The sequence below is a fragment of the Rhipicephalus sanguineus genome, chromosome 1 (assembly GCF_013339695.2).
Source record: "Rhipicephalus sanguineus isolate Rsan-2018 chromosome 1, BIME_Rsan_1.4, whole genome shotgun sequence".
In the NCBI taxonomy this organism is placed as follows: domain Eukaryota; kingdom Metazoa; phylum Arthropoda; class Arachnida; order Ixodida; family Ixodidae; genus Rhipicephalus; species Rhipicephalus sanguineus.
The window spans coordinates 183,904,824-183,921,830 of record NC_051176.1 but is presented as its reverse complement, the minus strand read 5'-3'; the positions used below and the strand labels follow the sequence as shown (position 1 = coordinate 183,921,830).

General features: G+C 45.0%; 1 protein-coding gene across 2 annotated transcripts in view; it reads left to right on the top strand.

Moving 5' to 3' along the window:
• The window catches only part of LOC119403617 (ornithine decarboxylase), a 71,363-nt gene that overhangs the window by 48,546 nt on the left and 5,810 nt on the right, over nt 1–17,007 (top strand). For both annotated transcript variants that reach the window (XM_037670541.2, XM_049418135.1), the window contains 2 exons: nt 15,224–15,377; nt 15,851–15,954. In XM_037670541.2, coding sequence (XP_037526469.1) covers nt 15,224–15,377; nt 15,851–15,954 — 258 coding nt within the window. The remainder of the gene's footprint in view (nt 1–15,223; nt 15,378–15,850; nt 15,955–17,007) is intronic.

Below are 17,007 nucleotides of genomic sequence, written 5' to 3'. Positions count from 1 at the left end.
TCCGTTCAACCGTGACTGTGTAAAGCTATGATGAAAATATCATCATGTTTTCTCTTCTTTTTTTTTTCAGCGCCAGACCTCTCTAAATATACGTCACTTGTCAGCGCTTTAGACTGTGAACGCAGAACTTCATTCTCGAAAAAGGCGATTTCTAACTGTTTAGAGGCCGGAATGTTGAAATCTCAAAACACGGCCATTCAAAACTTGCTGAGAAGTTTTAACCAATGGCCTCCGGTAATTGCGGAGAAAACAGGCGAACGCAAAAGAAAAAAAATTAATGGTCCGCAGTTTGCAAATGCTACCTTCGTCGAAAGGACATGCGCTTAGAATAACAGCAGTAACCTACATTCTTATAAATCATTTATATAGCATTATAAATCTTCCAGAGTTTCCATCTTTACAAAAATGGAACAGTTGAAAAAAAAAAAGAGATAATTCTAAAGTGTTTTTTCCTATGTATAAAGACAGTTCAAATATGTTCACCGCCGCACAACCACTGACATGTTATCATATATTGAGGCGATGGGTCCTTAACTTTGTGTGCGCATGCCGGCAGTATACTCTGACTGTAACAACAGTACTTTATGCAGGCATATTGTACCCTTCATTTGCAACTGGTTACTTGCGAATCTCTCGCTGTTGAGTATCTCTCCCATTAAGAGCGCACTGCGCATAATCTAGCGTCTGCTTTAGCATATTCTTTCTGCCTTTCTCAAGAAATAGCACTCAGAACTTAGTACATCCCATTACTTGAAAACTTCGTCCCCATTAAAGGGGTGAAGTTTACTTATTTGGGGCAAAGCAGCCGATGTAGCCACCCGTTGGCAACTGCGCTGCAATTTTTACGAAGCATTTCGATTTTACTGCGTGATTAGTGCAGTTTCCGAAGCGTACCTTAACGACCTCTTTCGATAACCGCATGCAAACGGTTTAGTTTGTGCGCAGATTAATACTGATCGTTATGAAACCCTCGCTGACTGTTCGGGTTTCACTTATAAGCTACATATATTGCTGAATATAGTATGTGGCCCAATATATGCATAAAAAAAGAAACACACGTGCTGTGTTTAGCAGACCACACCAACTAGTCCACGACGATGTCCTATTGGACGCATATTGCGAATGAATTATTCCCTTACAAAGCCAAAGGCATTGTATTAATCTAAATATTCACTGTCTAGCGCAAGCTCTTAGGAATAGTCCATGCTGCTTTTTATGTTGTTACGGGTGCAGACGTACATAAAAAACACATTTCTGGGCTATTTAGAGAACAACAAAACCGCCCAAAATGGCAGACCGTCAATCCTCAAAGCTCTGCGTTATCTTCCTAAAGATGAGAGAGCTTCGCAAAATAAGTAACATTAATAAAAATACCTTGTAGCAAAACCGAGTCTGTTTTTTTTCTCAGAGAATAAGAGGGGACGAAAAAAAAAGGTAACAAATTTTGTGCAAAAAATCAAATGCATAAAAAATGAAATGCAGAAATAGACAAGAGCGTAACCCTTGGTTTCTATTGTTTCGCGCTACCTTAACTTCATCATGGAGGGTGAGACAAACCTCTGTATTTGTCCCTTGTGGAGGAACGCAGTATCCCACCTATTAATGATGAGAAATAAAGAGGATCGAAAAGTCCTGGTAGGCGCCTCGTATGTGCTTATCTCCCACATACCTGTCGTCGCCCTACGAGCCATCCACCTAAAAAAAAATGCTAAACCAGTGCGCCCAGTTTTACATCCTGGTAGCGTGCTCCTTCAGGATTACCCAGGAAAACCGGCTCTTGCAGAAGGCCTTTCGGGTGCCTTGTCTAGACTGACCATAAACACCACCGTAAGAAAATTTTTCGCTGTTCCCTATGCACAAGTACCGACAAAAAGTTTTGTGTTATGTTTTATTGAACAGGCTGTGAAACAAGCAATTGCGCTACGGAATCTGATTTGTTCGAGGGAATAGCAAATAATTACTTGCTTTAGCGTTTAATACGACCACAATATACAAAACGCGCGAAAGTGTAGCGTAGTTCCGGGGGTCACCATATGTGGTCATCTCATGATAAAGACACCATCGGCGCTTAGACACATTAGGACCGTGACGTAGGGTTTGGCACCGTGGCTGCGTAAGGGTTGATAGAATCTCTGAGCCACCCATCGAAATGTACACAACGGCGCTTCGCCACTGTGTGCATGGAGGCCGATTGTCTTCTAACGAACCCCGCCAACTGCTGGGAATCGAACAGTGCTGAAAACGGGGCACAGAAAACAAGACAGGACGAAGCTTCTGACTGCCAACTGAAAGGTTTTATGCTCACAAGGGGGCTTTTACAGACTCAAAAGGGAAATGGAAACCAAGGAAAACGTGAGGAACAACAAAGAAAAAGAAAGCACCCACAAAGGCTCGAATTTCTATATGCACGGATATGCGATTTCAGTTTGCGATTTCTTTATCACTTAGTACAACAAAAGGGTCGCTGACACATGTGACTGCATTGCGGTGAATTGCCAATGTCTCGTAGATTTCCCGATTTCGTTGCTCCTGATAAGTTCTGAGGACGCGCTAACTTTCAGAAATCGGTTTACATTCGCACTTTGTAAAGTGCACAGCCATGTTACTGTTTTTGTTTTCATCACGTTGGCATATTCACGTGGCCATTCATTCACGAATTGCTCATTCTGTCCGCATGAAACCACTGCCTTACGCACCACACTCGTTTTGCAGGGAATACAATGCCGTGAATGATTCTCGCCAGAATTTTGGCGGTGCGAAGTGTCGTTATATGTATATTAACCATCCGGCATAGTGCACCAAGGTTGTCTGTGGCAACAAAAACGACTGCGACACCAGCTCGCTTAGCTAGTACAGTGAACGAATATTATTGCTACGAGGCTACGATATCCCGAAAGCAAGGCCCTTCGCCATAGCGATGATGACGAAGTAGACGGAACCGTTCATTGGACGAGCTATACACCATTTGGTCAAAGCTGAGGGCGTTGCATCCTATAGCGTAAATATATCTTGTAGATGGACGCGTGTTGCGCTTCTTTACGTAAAAATATATTGCCCTCCTATGCAACTTTTATACGCACTAAACGTGCAAAACGTTCCTGTACGACCTGAAAAAAACTCAAATTGTTAGTCAACGAGCCAGGCGCATTCAGGAATAGTCTGTACTTCAGTTCCTTTTTTTGGTGGTTCCTGTAGAATTTTGGCGCACCGTTCCGCTTCTTCTGCTTTCACTGCTGCAGCACAAGTCAACTATAGTCGTTTCGGCTACTCTTATATCCGCCGTAGGAAAAAAAGTCACAGTTTCGCCTCAAGAGCGAAGCAATGAATGCGATAGCAAGAAATTGGAATGTCACAGGAAGAACAGCATGCAGTTAGAAGCTTGCTGCGCGCTGTTCCAGCACAAAGGACGCAGGTAAAGAAAACACACAAGGTGAGTGCAAACTAACAACTGTCACAGCTCGACACTTGCAGCGCGCTGCTCAAACACAAAGAATGAGGCGCGAAAAGAACGCACAGGTATACATAGGACGAGCGCGAACTGTCACATTTGTTACTTCAACTAACCCCTACTTTGGCTCTTCTAGCTAGCAGATCCCTCATTTCGCTAACGCGGCCGCTGCAGCGAGCAAAGTGACCTTTGTGTGGTCTATAGCTTCAACGCAAACTTTGCGGTGAAAGCACAAGATGTACAAAACTCCCCCTCAAGAAATAATCGTGCGAGTACGGTCGACCACGCCCTGTATGTCAAAGTACAAGTCGAAGGCGCACATCCCAACTCCGGTGAAACACTAGACAGTTTTAGAATTGGGGACCCAAGAAATTTTCGAGCCGCCAGGACGCATACGCAGAACGCAAGCCACTCTCGGACTCTTGCGCTCGCGTTGTCCCAAGGCCCTGCAGTGCCTTCCTTTGGGCGGCAAACAAATCCGCAGAGCGCGCGACCTCAAGCGAAGAAAATAGGGAAGGCGCTTGGCAGTGGTACGTGAAGTCACGGCTCACGTCCCATGCGGGCGTCGATTTTGGTCACTACGATAAAACTTCATTTGGCTCTAGTTGGCACATATTCCTGAGACTAAAATTACAGCACAAACGCACTTCTTTGTCTTTCTTCTTTGTCCCTGCACCCATCTGAATATGATTTCATGTCGCGTATCTAATACACTACCATCCTTGTTACACGTTTTGGTTTAGAGCTATTGTTGTGTGTGCATGTACGGTAAGTTTGCTTTGGGCTTATATATGCATTGGCGTATAAAAGAATAAAGCAGTTATTCAGCGCTTTTGTCGTACGTTTCTTTACTTCGTAGATGTCTTGTGGGTTTGCGCTGTAATTTTAGCCTCAGGACTCTGGTCGCATTGTTACATACATACTGTGATTCTGGTTCAGCCGTCTTGTTTCTTCCCTCTTGTGGCAAAAGTCTGCAAGAGCCAAAGCGTTCCCACTAGCTCGCGCCACCACGAGCCACGGGACGTTCTTCTTTTAAAGACGATAGTCTTTCTTGGGGAACTTAAACGCAGAAATTTTGGTCTGCCTGTCTATCTGTCTTTCTGTTTGCCTGTCTGTCACCCGATCCAGCCACCCGGCCAAAGTTTAACCACTTGCGGAACGCCCAGCCATCTTGAACTGGTACCGCCGTTCATACTTGTAAACATTGTCGATCAAAAAGCAAATGTTACGCATATCTGAGGCGCAATATCAATACATAAGTATTAGGGGGTGTGTTCCTTTACTAGAAAATACATAGATACGTAATTCTAAAGATCCTAGTGTTTCTTAGGCTGCGTGGAAAATGCTAGTGTTTTTTGGTCTGCGCTGCAAATGCGACGCTGTGAGCCAGATGCGGCGATTCAACATAGAGGAGGAGGACTCATGTAGTGGCCGGCAGACGACTATCATCTTTCGACGACATTTACAGCGAAGCACGCAGACGCGCGGCCAATTTTTTCCGTGGCCGACTGGCCACGAGTGGCGTGGCGCTACAACCCCAAAATGGAAAACTAGTGTGGGTCGCCAGCGATACGACGCGGGCAACGATGCAGCATGGCCTGCGTCTCGCATAACTTTAATTTCGCCATGTGTGGCGTCCCGTGCGTTTTACCCAACGCCGCGTGCCTTTGTATTCTGCCGTTAGTATCCTGGAAATTGAATGAGGCATGGCGTAATTGTCTGAGGCAGCGAGCTGCTGAGCGAGGATCGCAGGTTCGAAACCCCGGTCGAGCGCTTCGCAATTCTTTTCTTTTGAAATATTTTTATTTGCGGCTTTCATATATATATATATATATATATATATATATATATATATATATATATATATATATATATATATATATATATATATATATATATATATTTGCATGCATATACATATTCATGACGGTGACGGTGATGGCAAAAATCAGCCTAGAGTGTGCATGTAATTGCTGTCGCAATAAAAGCTTGCATTCCTAGCAAGCTTAGCAAATCAACTTGCATGTTCTACTTCGTCGCTTGTACTACACGCCCGCTTTTCTTCTTGCGCAATTCTTTTGTGAAATGCAAAACAGTCAATATGTTTACTTACCCAAGCCTGGTCATTGTGATTAAAAGCGCGTTATCCGGATTACATTGATTTACGATGGGTTAGCTTTTGTCGCTGTGAAAACAAAAACGTAACATTTCGCACTAATGTGCCGTTGGGTAGATGTCTGAAGGAGGCTGATCTGAAACAGCTGCAATTGCTTAAGGAGCATAAATTTGTATTATTTTTCTTATTTTTCTTATCCCAGCAAATAACGGTCGCTACGTCTATCTATCCCAGCAAGTAACGGTCGCTACGCTGGCGACTCAATGTTGGGATGTCCTCCGTCTACAGCGGCTGTCATATTATTCATAAGGTTCATGCTATACTTTACTGTTGCTTTCATTTTGCAGAGTCAAAGTGCTGAAATATCACAATGCCTCGTCTTTTCTATGTGTAGTGTGTCTAAATTTTTGCGCTGAGCAGTTTAATAATAGTATCACAATGCATCTGCGAGGCAAACCGATTTGTATGTATTGGGATCAAAACTGCCTAGTAAAGTGACACCTAGAGAACACCTATGGTTGATTGTGTATAATCGCAAAGTGACAATCACACATTTACCCACCTAATGCAAAGTGCAATCGGCGACTTGAAATGAGGATTTCTTTATTGCCGATATTGGATCGCAGTACTACTAAGGCGTCTGTTCTCTTCTTCGATCGCAGCGAGAGATATGTTTGCATATTTGGACAAAATATGCAAACAAATTTCTTCAAAATGACGCCAACTCTTTCAAAAACGTAGTGGCAGCAAAATTTATCCCTTTGTTGACAACGGATTCAGAGTGTCATGATCGCAATTTGCCCCTGTATTCTGCGTATTCAGAATTTCGCCCCTGTATTCTGCGCTTTATGGCAGCGGAAATACGACAGAGCAGGGAAAAAGGCTTCTTTCCATCGTCAACAAACGAATTCGAGCATTTGCGACTGCGCTGCAGCCTTAGAGTAAACGGTTTTCATTCAGTATAACTACGTAGAAGCTAGCAGACAACTCTGTAGACGAGTTCCACACTGTGTATGGTTCAGCGCAGTCTCTACCAGCAAGCAACTCTGCGCGACCTCGCGGCCAATACGGCACAAGAGAAGAAGGCGCGTTTTCCTTCGTTGCCAAGAAAAGCGCTCAATTTTAATCGGAATCGTGATAGGTTTCATGACATGGACATTGAACAGGAAGGAATACAAAAGGTGGAAGGCAGGGATGTTAAGGAGACAGCAGTGCGGTTGGCTACCCTATGCCTTTAACTGCGAGGTCTGCAGCACTGAGGAAGACATTGATCATCTGCTATGCCGCTGCCCTCGATTTGCCTCTGAAAGACGAACTCTTTCTGATGCGATGCTACGAGTGGACGATCGGCCGCTGCCGTGCAGATGCTGCTGGAGCACCGTCCCCATCGCTCGTCTGCCCACGAGACATTGAACAGCTTTCAGCAAGCATATCGCGCGGACTGGCACACCATTTTGCTGTTTGTATTTCTGTCACCCACACTTTCGGTGACAAGAATAATCTCCTTTTTCACAACCGAAGCGGCGTTCATAAGTGGTTTGAAGAAGCGTGTAACAGGTGCGGTAAATATTTGTGGCGCACTCGACTAATTTAAGCTTCGAACCATAATTATGGCTGTCTAAGAAACACGAAAACTGGGACAGAAAATGTTCGCGTCAGCACATCTTTTACCTAGTGTCTTGTGCACATAAGCCGATGGATTAAAAGTTCTGTGTGGCATTTCTTAGCTTGCGATGGTTGCCGTCAAAGCAAGAACACTAGCTTGTAATAATTATTTACGCCGGAGTTTCCGACGCCAAACCGATTGGTTTTGCTTTCTGTCGTCCTCTCGAGAAGCGCCTTGACAGTAGCTCATGCTTTCCCCGGCTTTATCAAGCCGACGCATTATGCTCTCGTCTTCGAAGGTACTGGGCTGTCTGGAGATGCACGTCTCGATATTATGCCCATCTAGAACAAGCTTTCCGAGTTTTTTACTTCTAACGAATAACTTAGTTCGCTAGTGTAGCCGTCAGTAGGGTTTGCTGACAGCAATATTTGAACTGAAAGTTACACAAAAGAACAATAAACGGTATCAACATATGACGCGTCTCGGTGACTAAAAGCTCCTTTCTACCGCGAGTATAGGAGGCTTAAAATGATGGAAAAGATGCAAAAAATAATTCTGGGTGTGGATATTCCCGCGGAGGTTCCCCGAAATTGCTCGTCAACACTTCACTGATTTTGACAATACTAGAGCTACTTGATGTGGACTGTTGCGCACAAAAAACAGGGACACGATAAGAAGGAACACAGATAGACAGACGAAGCGCAAACTAACAACAGTTTATTGGCAGGAAATGTGACCTTATTTATGCCTTCAATCGAACACACTTTGCGTATTACAAAGCAAAGAAAAGGCAAACCTTAACGTGGACGTGTCATACCAGTGAGATATGCAATTTCTTTGGCTGGTAAAGAGATGGATGGCATGCGGATGCAATTGTCTTTGAGACATGAGATCTTGTGGGCTTCAATGTGAAAAATGTGGGTGCAAACCTGAATTTCAAAGTTGCCCTGTAATTGCAAAGAACAGAAATGAAACGACACACCTAATCATTGAAGCCTACAAGATCTCATGTTTCAAAGACAGTTGCATCGGCATGCCATCCATCTCTTTATCAGCCAAAGAAATTGCATATCTCACTGGTACGACACGTGCATGTTAAGGGTTGTCTTTGCTTTTGCTTTTGTAATACGCAATGTGTGTTCGATTGAAGGCATAAATCAGGTCACATTTCCCGCCAACAAACTGTTGCTAGTTCGCGCTTCGTCTGTCTGTCTGTGTTCCTTCTTATTGTGTCCCTGTTTTTTGTGTGCAACAGTTCACATCAAGATTAAACATAAACAAGCCCAAGTTTAAACCCTCCTGAAATTATAGCTGCATCGATCTATACTTAACTCTTTATCATTAAAGAAGGATTTCATCGCGTGTTGTTTCCAAGAGGCAATTCGCCCCGAGATCTTTGAGTGGCGCCCTCTCGCGTGTGACGTCCGAGAGGGGACTCGGGTGCCGCTCTTCACGCGCGCTCCCTACGTTAAGGCTGCTCGACGCTGCCGGCCAGTCTGTCCTGCTCGAGCTATTAAAACATTAGTGGGCAAGTTCATAAAGCAATTTGTACGGAATGTTCAAGCAAAATGCCCAGCGAAATCGAGCGGAGTTGCCTTCAGGAGCGCGTTGAGTGTCGATTGCTCATGGTGTCGTCTGCTAGCCATCAATGTGTACATCTGCATGTATGGCGACGATTTTTTTTCGCGACTTTTCTATGGCCGTGGCGCACTCAAAATGACTTGCCGGTCTATTTTCGATCATTGAATTCAGTGTTCGGGCTTCGCCTTCGGTGTCTGCGTTAAAGCGCAATATATGTATACCGCGTACTGCGCGTGTTCTGTTGCCAAGCCTGCTCCTTCGGTTCAGTTTCTTTGTTCGAAGTTTTAAGCGCATGAGAAACGACGCGTGATGTCATTCAAATAAATTATATGGTCGTTACAGGCAACAAAGTTTGATTGAATCCAAGTTTTCAGAAGCTGCTGTGTAAGCGCGTCGTAAGTACTTGAAATTTAAACAAGAAATAAAAAGGTTGAGAGCACGAGTCAAAACTGTGATATGAAATATTGGTAGCTTGTGCGGAGTTGTCTTTTTTTATATGCAACATGTTCTACTCCCTACGTTAATAAATCGACGTTTTTTGGCTCGTTCATAGTCGTCTGAAAGTATGGTGAAAATAATTAGTGTAGCCATACTAAATTGGATAAATACAAAGATTTCGCATCGGAAAGTCGTAAGATATATTCGCAATAAAATAGGGTAAATCACTATCAACGGTCAACTCCTAATAAGGCGTAGCGCGATCACTGACTCACAGGGTCCCTTTTATGCATTTGCCTAAGATGATTCGAAGGCGAAAGCCATCTGCTTCTTTTTCTTCAGTCGATGTTTCGTTCCTTCCCCACCCCCCTCCGAATGCTTTCTGGACTTAACGTGGTTTTGGACTGCCTCCAGGATTGGAGCCATTGCAAGCTTTCTACACATCACCTGGTTTTGCATTGCCTCCGTGATCGGTGGGCCGATCACGGAGGCAATGCAAAGCGATGATGTCTAGTGATGACGTCATCATGTGACGTGACGTTATGACGTCAAAAACTTTGGCAGTCTCTGATGTCATAATGACGTCATAAGTTGACGTCATCATGTGATTATCTTTTTTGTCACTCGTGTTGACGCTGCCGACGCGGGACGCCGACGGTAAATTTTCTCGCTTGATGAGGAATCTAAGGCTTTCCCCTTAAATATTCAATCTTGTCACAGCCCGGTAACGAATAGCAATTACCAGCCAAAGCCGCCAAAAGAAGGGTGGAAAAGAGTTCTCTTTCTCCTCTTTTTGGACATATTCGCCGACTTTTCCTACTATTTGCAAAGCTGTACTATCCGCGTCAAATGAAACACGAACACGGGAGCACGTTTCCCAAGCACTAGGAACAGTATAGTGCGCGCCGTCCTGTAATTTGCCATTGACAGACCCATACACCCGATCAGGCAGCACTGCGCGATCGAAAACATGAATGTGGCTGACGAGCGGCAAACCACAAGAGCGTATCTATCTCTAATAATAAGGGTGTGAACTGTACCACGCGCACCACTGATCGCGTTTCATTCGGAGCCTGTAGTACGTGTAAGAAGTTTTAATGTGCATACAACTCGCCCAATCTACTCCAGTTGTCCGCAATAACCCGCTGGCTGATGAAGTTATACATTATATTTTGGCGGCAAACGTTTCTTGTACACAGGTCCACATGACTACATTTGGGAGTGGAGTGTGAATTTTCGCTCAACTCTGTTTACACAACGCTGACTTGTAGTGATCGTGCTTCGTTTCCAAAAGAGCGCAGACTCTCTTTAATTCGCTTGGCGGGACGTTCGCGCTTTCACGTAAGTTATTCCAACCCCATCCAGCCCAGTGAGTGACGTTACGAACTCGGGTGCATGACCCTGACCGCGGTGGCTGTGGGTATATAGAAGATACGTTAAATGTTAACGTTTCTTAACTTCCTGCATTGTTAGCAGCCATCTAAAGAACTATCATTAGAAGAAAATACAGCTAGTAGTCGAGGAACGCCGTGTGACGCGAGCGAACTATAACGACGATACTGCTGTTCTAGCCGAATCCCCGCCTTTGCGTCGCCGGAGCGCCGTTCGCAGCGCCGCCATCGGTGGCGCACGAGATGAATAACAAGGGGAAAATTAACGATAGAAGGGGGCTTGTTCAAAGGCCTCGATTCTTTTTCAGACGCAACTAAGTGAATCCAACAGAAAATCAAACCAAGGAAAGCATTAGTAGCAGATTATTTTTTGTTCATAACTGTAGAGTAGTAATTACGGCATAAATTGAAACGGATTAAAGTGGGATAAAAACAGCCTTCTCGTCGGTGGGGCCCGAAGCCAAAGTCCTCGAATTACGCGTCTGATGTCACAAATTGAAATTTGTGACGTCCGAGGCACTGAAATTTCGAAAAAAAAAACTTAGAAGAAAAAAGTTTGATCTTCATTTTTCTCACTCATTAACCTATAATTTGCGCTCTTTTTAGTGAATGAAAAGGAGAAAAGCTTTGAAATCACACCTTTCATAACTGTTTGCAAGCAGGTCACGGGATATCTGCAAACGTATGAATGCCCCTTTTCACCATACGCACGTCGAAATGCACCCACATGTTCAGCTGTAGCTTGAAAGTGAACCGCCTTTTCGTCTCTTGCATATCTTAGCGGTTGGCAGTAGAACACCGACAGAAAGGTGCTGGCGCAAATGGTGCGTGTTTTTGCGTACCCGAGTCGCTGGGCGCATTCGTTATCGAACGCCAAATAGCTGCTTGATACGCAGCTGCTGTCACGCGTGAGCTTTGTGACGTCTGAAGGTTTAGGTACTGTAGTGCAGCGCTCGGAAACGACTAAGCCCCCTGAATAAAACTACAGCAGCTACACCATTTTATCTTGCCGCCTGAGTAGGCGAGCGACGGCAAACAAAGAGGTCTGGAGCTTTATCCGTGTACGCCTGGTGGTGGAGTGGAGTAACATAACAAAGAGCGCGCTGCTGGCCGCGCTCTTTGTTAGGGCTTTTTGGTTTGCGGCTTAGTTCTGTATTACGATGAACGTATAACGGCGCAAAAACACGAAAGGAAAGAAACGAGATGCGACGAATACGGACGCCGACATTCATATACATTTTTTTCTTATTTCGCAAAGCGCGCGAAATATATTACATTTATTGCACACACGAATATAAAAAAGTCACAGTTTCGCCGTAACGGCGAAGCACTGAATGCGATAGCAATAAATTGGAATGTAACGCGAAGAACGGAAAGCAGCTCGAAATTGCCGGCGCGTCGCTCGAGCCCAAAGGACGCACGAAAAGAACGTACACAGGACGAGCGCGGACTATCATGCGTCACAGCTCGACACTGGAAGCGCACTGCTGAAACATAAAGCAGCACGCACGAAACGAACGAACAGGTACACACAGGACGAGCGCAAAACTAACTGTCCCAGTTGTTACTTATTTCTGTTTGAACAGCGCGCTCCTTTCGCAAACGCGGCCGCTGCAGCGAGCGAAGCGACCTTCGTACGCTCTGTGACTTCAGCGCGGACATCGCGGGGAAAGCACAAGACATAACCCCCCCCCCCCCCGCCCACCGCCCCCTTCTTTCCTCGAGACAAGCGCACGAAGGCGACCACGCCCTGTAGGTCGAAGAGCAACGGCGTTCGCAGGAACGGGGCGACGATCTTTAAAGCGCGCAACGCGTGCACATCGCGCCATTTATGTGGTAACTAAGAAAGCATGCTTATGTAAGTGGTGTATATAAATAGCTCGCCGTTAGTAGGCTGAAAGACGGTGCTGTTGGTGGCCTAACCGTCTAACGCCGCGCGCTGGAAAGCGGGAGGTCGCCCGTTCCATTCCACGCGTCGGAAAGTTTTTTCTGAATTACTTTTCTTTGTGGCTTTCATATATAAATATATATAGACATATACGGCATATATACGGTGCATGAAGGCGGCGATGGCGACGGCAAAAATCAGCCGAGACTGTCCATATAATTGCTATCGCAATAAAAAGAAAAGGTGCAAGCATGACATGCATGGGGTCTCCGCTTAGTGAAACCAAAAAAAAATTTACACATGAAGAGAAGTGAACACGTACATAGCGTTTCCTTTGAACAGCGGAGCCGTTTAAGCTTTTCACTGCGCCGGGTAGTGCGACCAGAAATTACTATCATTGAGGAATCAGCAAGCGCTCGCTTCGTCATCTTCATCTTCTGCTTCGCTCTCGCAACACGTGCGCCGATCTGTCCGGCGTGGAATGCAATAACTATGATGGGCTAATCTGTTACGTGACTGAAAATCACGTAACATCTAGTCACGTGACTGAAATCACGTAATAGTCGCGTAACAACTAGTCATGCGACCTAAATTAACGTAACATTATGTAACATTATTCCTAAGTTGCGTAACATTGTACTCCTAAATTTCGTAACAACTGGTCACGGGACTAAAATCACGTAACATCGCGTAACAAATAGTCACGTGACTAAAATGAACTAACACCACGTAACATCAAGTAACAGATACTCACGTGACTAAAAATCAACTAACATCCAGTCACGCGACTAAAATTACGCAACAACTAGTCACGTGACATGGTCCCGCCAGAAACCATGTAACAGCTAGTCACGTGACTAAAATGACAACATCACGTAACAGCAAGTCACATCACATGTTTCCGCCAAAAGCACGTAACACGCGCGTAGTGTGGGAAACCGACCGAAACCGGAGAACAACCAAGCCTAGCCATACATGGTACTACTAGCAAAAACTTAAAGGGGTCATGAAGCACCCCTTGGGCTTGTTGAAAAAACACATCCTGCGGAAAGCTGACGCGGCTATGAACTGCTCTGCCAAATATTACAGTCGTGCGCGCCGCGTAATGGCCACAAGCGGAGCGCGAAGTTGCTGTTTCCCCAGGCGCCCTCTTTTCAAACAGACGCGGTTCTCACTCTCGTCGGTGGGCGGGGCGTCTGCCAGTTTACGTCGCGGATCTGCCTGTTTACGTCGCAAGAAACATAGCATGCTTATTGGCCGATAGCCGACGTAAATCGAGAGCGGCGTTCGGATCAGGTGCGCTTCTTGCCGCGGGGTGCCGCCACTTGCCGGCGCCGCACTCCTCAGTACACGGCAGCCGCACTCGCGCACGCGAATCACAGCGGGAGAGCGATCGCGTTTCATGACGCGCGCTGTCGTAACTTCTTTCTCCCGTGCCGTCCCTCCCTGTCTAGCTTCCAGTGCGCTCGTCGGCACGAGAAAAGAGAGAAAGCGCTGAGAGCGTGAGCCAAACCCCCGTAACTCCGCTCATTCTTGACGAATTCGAGAAATTTTTGCGGCAATCGATTCGGGAGGCAGTAAACTCCGATACTGAGGTCATTAGATCATTACTTGGAAAAGTGGTTCATGACCCCTTTAACATATCGGATACAAACTTCTGGTTAACCTCCCTGCCTTCCTCTGCTCTTTCTCTGTCTCTCTTAAAGTCTCTAGCAAAAGCTTGCCATTACTAGCAAAAAACTTAACACTAGCTCCGCTTTTGCTTCCAGCCTTGCACCACTAGTTCAAGCTGCGCACATGTTTTTTGTGCTCTCTTTCTCTGGCCCTCTGCTGTGGTTTAGCTCATGGTGTCTGTTAGATTCTTGTTGTTTGCTATACTTAGTTGGTATTTTATAAGGGCCCTGCAACACATTTCCAAGTAGCCATGGAACGGTTTCACTAAAGGAGCTTATTTCCTCTAGAATCGACCCCTGCGAAAATTTTTAGAATCCTTCCAATACGAGCGGAGTTACAAAGATTTGTTGCACGCTGTAATTGCTTTCTCTCTTCTCTCGTCCTGACGAAAGCGCTGGAAGCTAAACAGGGAGGGATGGCACGGGTGAAGAAGGCACATCACGCGCGCTTCGTGACCTTGAGCGCATCTTCTTTTTTTTTCGTACTTTCAGTGCGATCATGCGCGCGCTGGCAAGTGACGGCCTCCCGCGGCGGCCGCAGTAACTACCGAGCGCGCCATGTTCAAATCAGCCAATGGCGTGGAACTTGCGTCTGTTACGCAGTGATTTTGAGTCAATAGCATCATTTGTAGAGAGAACAGGAAGCGATTTTTAGCTGACTTTGAGAATTTATTGTAAATCCCAGGCCGCGTGCTGCGCTATAATGTTTGGCTGGCGTGTTCTCGGGAGCCTCGACTACCGATCGGCAGCGTTTTCTGACCATGCTGAAAAACTGTTGCAGGGCACTTTAATCAATGGATACGACTATGTGTGACGATTTTTGTTAACATTCGTTATTTCACTCGCCGCTGTTGTCAGACCCAGCTACGCAAGCCCCTTCATTGGCTCTAACATGCCCAATATGATATGTATCACACAGCATGATGGCACATTATTATTATTATTATTATTATTATTATTATTATTATTATTATTATTATTATTATTATTAATTATTATTATTATTGTCGTTGCTGTTGCTGTTGTTGTGTCACTAGAAAACCAATAATTGATTGATTGATTGTGCAATTGATTTTTTAAAGGTGTGCGAAGCCGTCCGATCCTCCATCGACCAGTTTTTTCCTCACTCGTCCGGTGTTGAAATCATTGGTGAACCGGGGCAGTTTTTTGTCACGTCCGCATACACTCTGCTTACGAAAGTGGTCGGCAAGAAAACGAAGGAGCTCGTCGTTGATGGTTAGTTTATTCCTATCTTTTACGCCTGAACTGTTTCACTTATATTTCCCGTCATAGCAAGGGGGATTGGGACTGAGACTTTACAAACTGTGACTGTTCCTGAAATAGTTACAGAATAAAGATGAACATCGACTGTGTTATTGTACGCAATGTATCCGCACGTGGCCTTCTCAACAAGATTGAAAAAAAAAGAAAAATAGAGATAGGAAATCACAACAGGTTGCTAGCTGCTTCCTCTTTGGCTGACCCATAGTCACTCCTGAAGGGAAGGCCCAACGGGTCGTGTAACTTCAGAAATTCAATTTGGCTTTGGAAGGAGCTAGACCGCTTTAGAAGCTCGTCATTTCGGACATATTTCTCTTACAAGATTAACAATCGAACTGTTGGTGCCGTTCTTAAAAAAACACCCTTAAAATTGTTTGCTACAATTAACATCGCACGCCATTCTTGTTCTCTTGTTTCTAATTTTCCAGGCCTGGCACACACGCATGAAAATGTCTACATAAATGAAAGCAAATACAATTCCATTCCTCGGGACCTTTACCAGTTTATGGACATTTGCTACCGACCACTTGACGTAAGTGCTACTTCTCCGTGTGTTCATACAACTGCATATACAACTCTATATGTATTTCTTCACGCAGCCCTCTTCCTTCATCAAACACTAGCTTTATATAGGAACAAAGGGCTAATGGTTTCAGATTTACTCTTCACCTTTGTTTTTACATCTGCATACTTCGCACTACGCCTCTCATTGGCATCTCAAACACGGTGATAACTAGCAGGTGTGCCTTTAAGGCAGCAGTTTCGTTTCAGCCTACAGAAAAAAAAGAAAAAAAAAGAGGAAGTGGGGGTGGCCTCAGTGTAAGGGTTCTTGGTCGCATATTGAAAGTGGAGGTGCAGCTTAAGAGTACCTTCCTTCCCGGAAAACGACTTTGTGGAATGTCTCATCTTTTTTGTGCTCCTTTTCCGGTAAAACACAAGATTGCCAACTTTGTTTGCATTGCCCTTCTGTAAAAGTACTAATTGGTTTGGTTTGGTTTCATTCGGTTTATTCAAGGCAAAATCGATACAAAATTACCTTGGGGGACACGACAAAGGCTGGGTAATTTCCTGACTGGGTCGTGCCACCTTGGCAGCATTAACGTAGCAGTCATGGCTCATTAACGAGTAAGCTTCCACTGAGTGACTTGAAGGAATGAAAATCTTAAAATTACGATTACGAGTGTAGGCACAAACTTAGTGACTACGTCCCTACCACTGATAGAAAAGTTTCTCCGGGGACTTAAGTGCAAGAAGGCTATAATTGGGCCGGTGCCGGCTGAAGCCGGAAGCCACCTCAGAGAAGCAGACGTCAAAAGATAACAAAATATACGAACAGTTTGAAGGTAATAGAATACCTGCATAATTGTCATAAAAAGGTTAAAAAATTAAAGAATTAGACGTCAATACATCTCAGTAACCCCTTTAAGACTATACTCGCGCCTGTGTGAAAGGTAACGCGTAGGTGTGAGAGAGAGAGAGAGAGAAATAGATGAAAAGGAAGAGGCAGGGAGGTTAACCTGGTGCGAGCGACCGGTTTGCTACCCTGCACAGGGGTGGGGATATAGGGGTCGGAAAGAGGACAGAG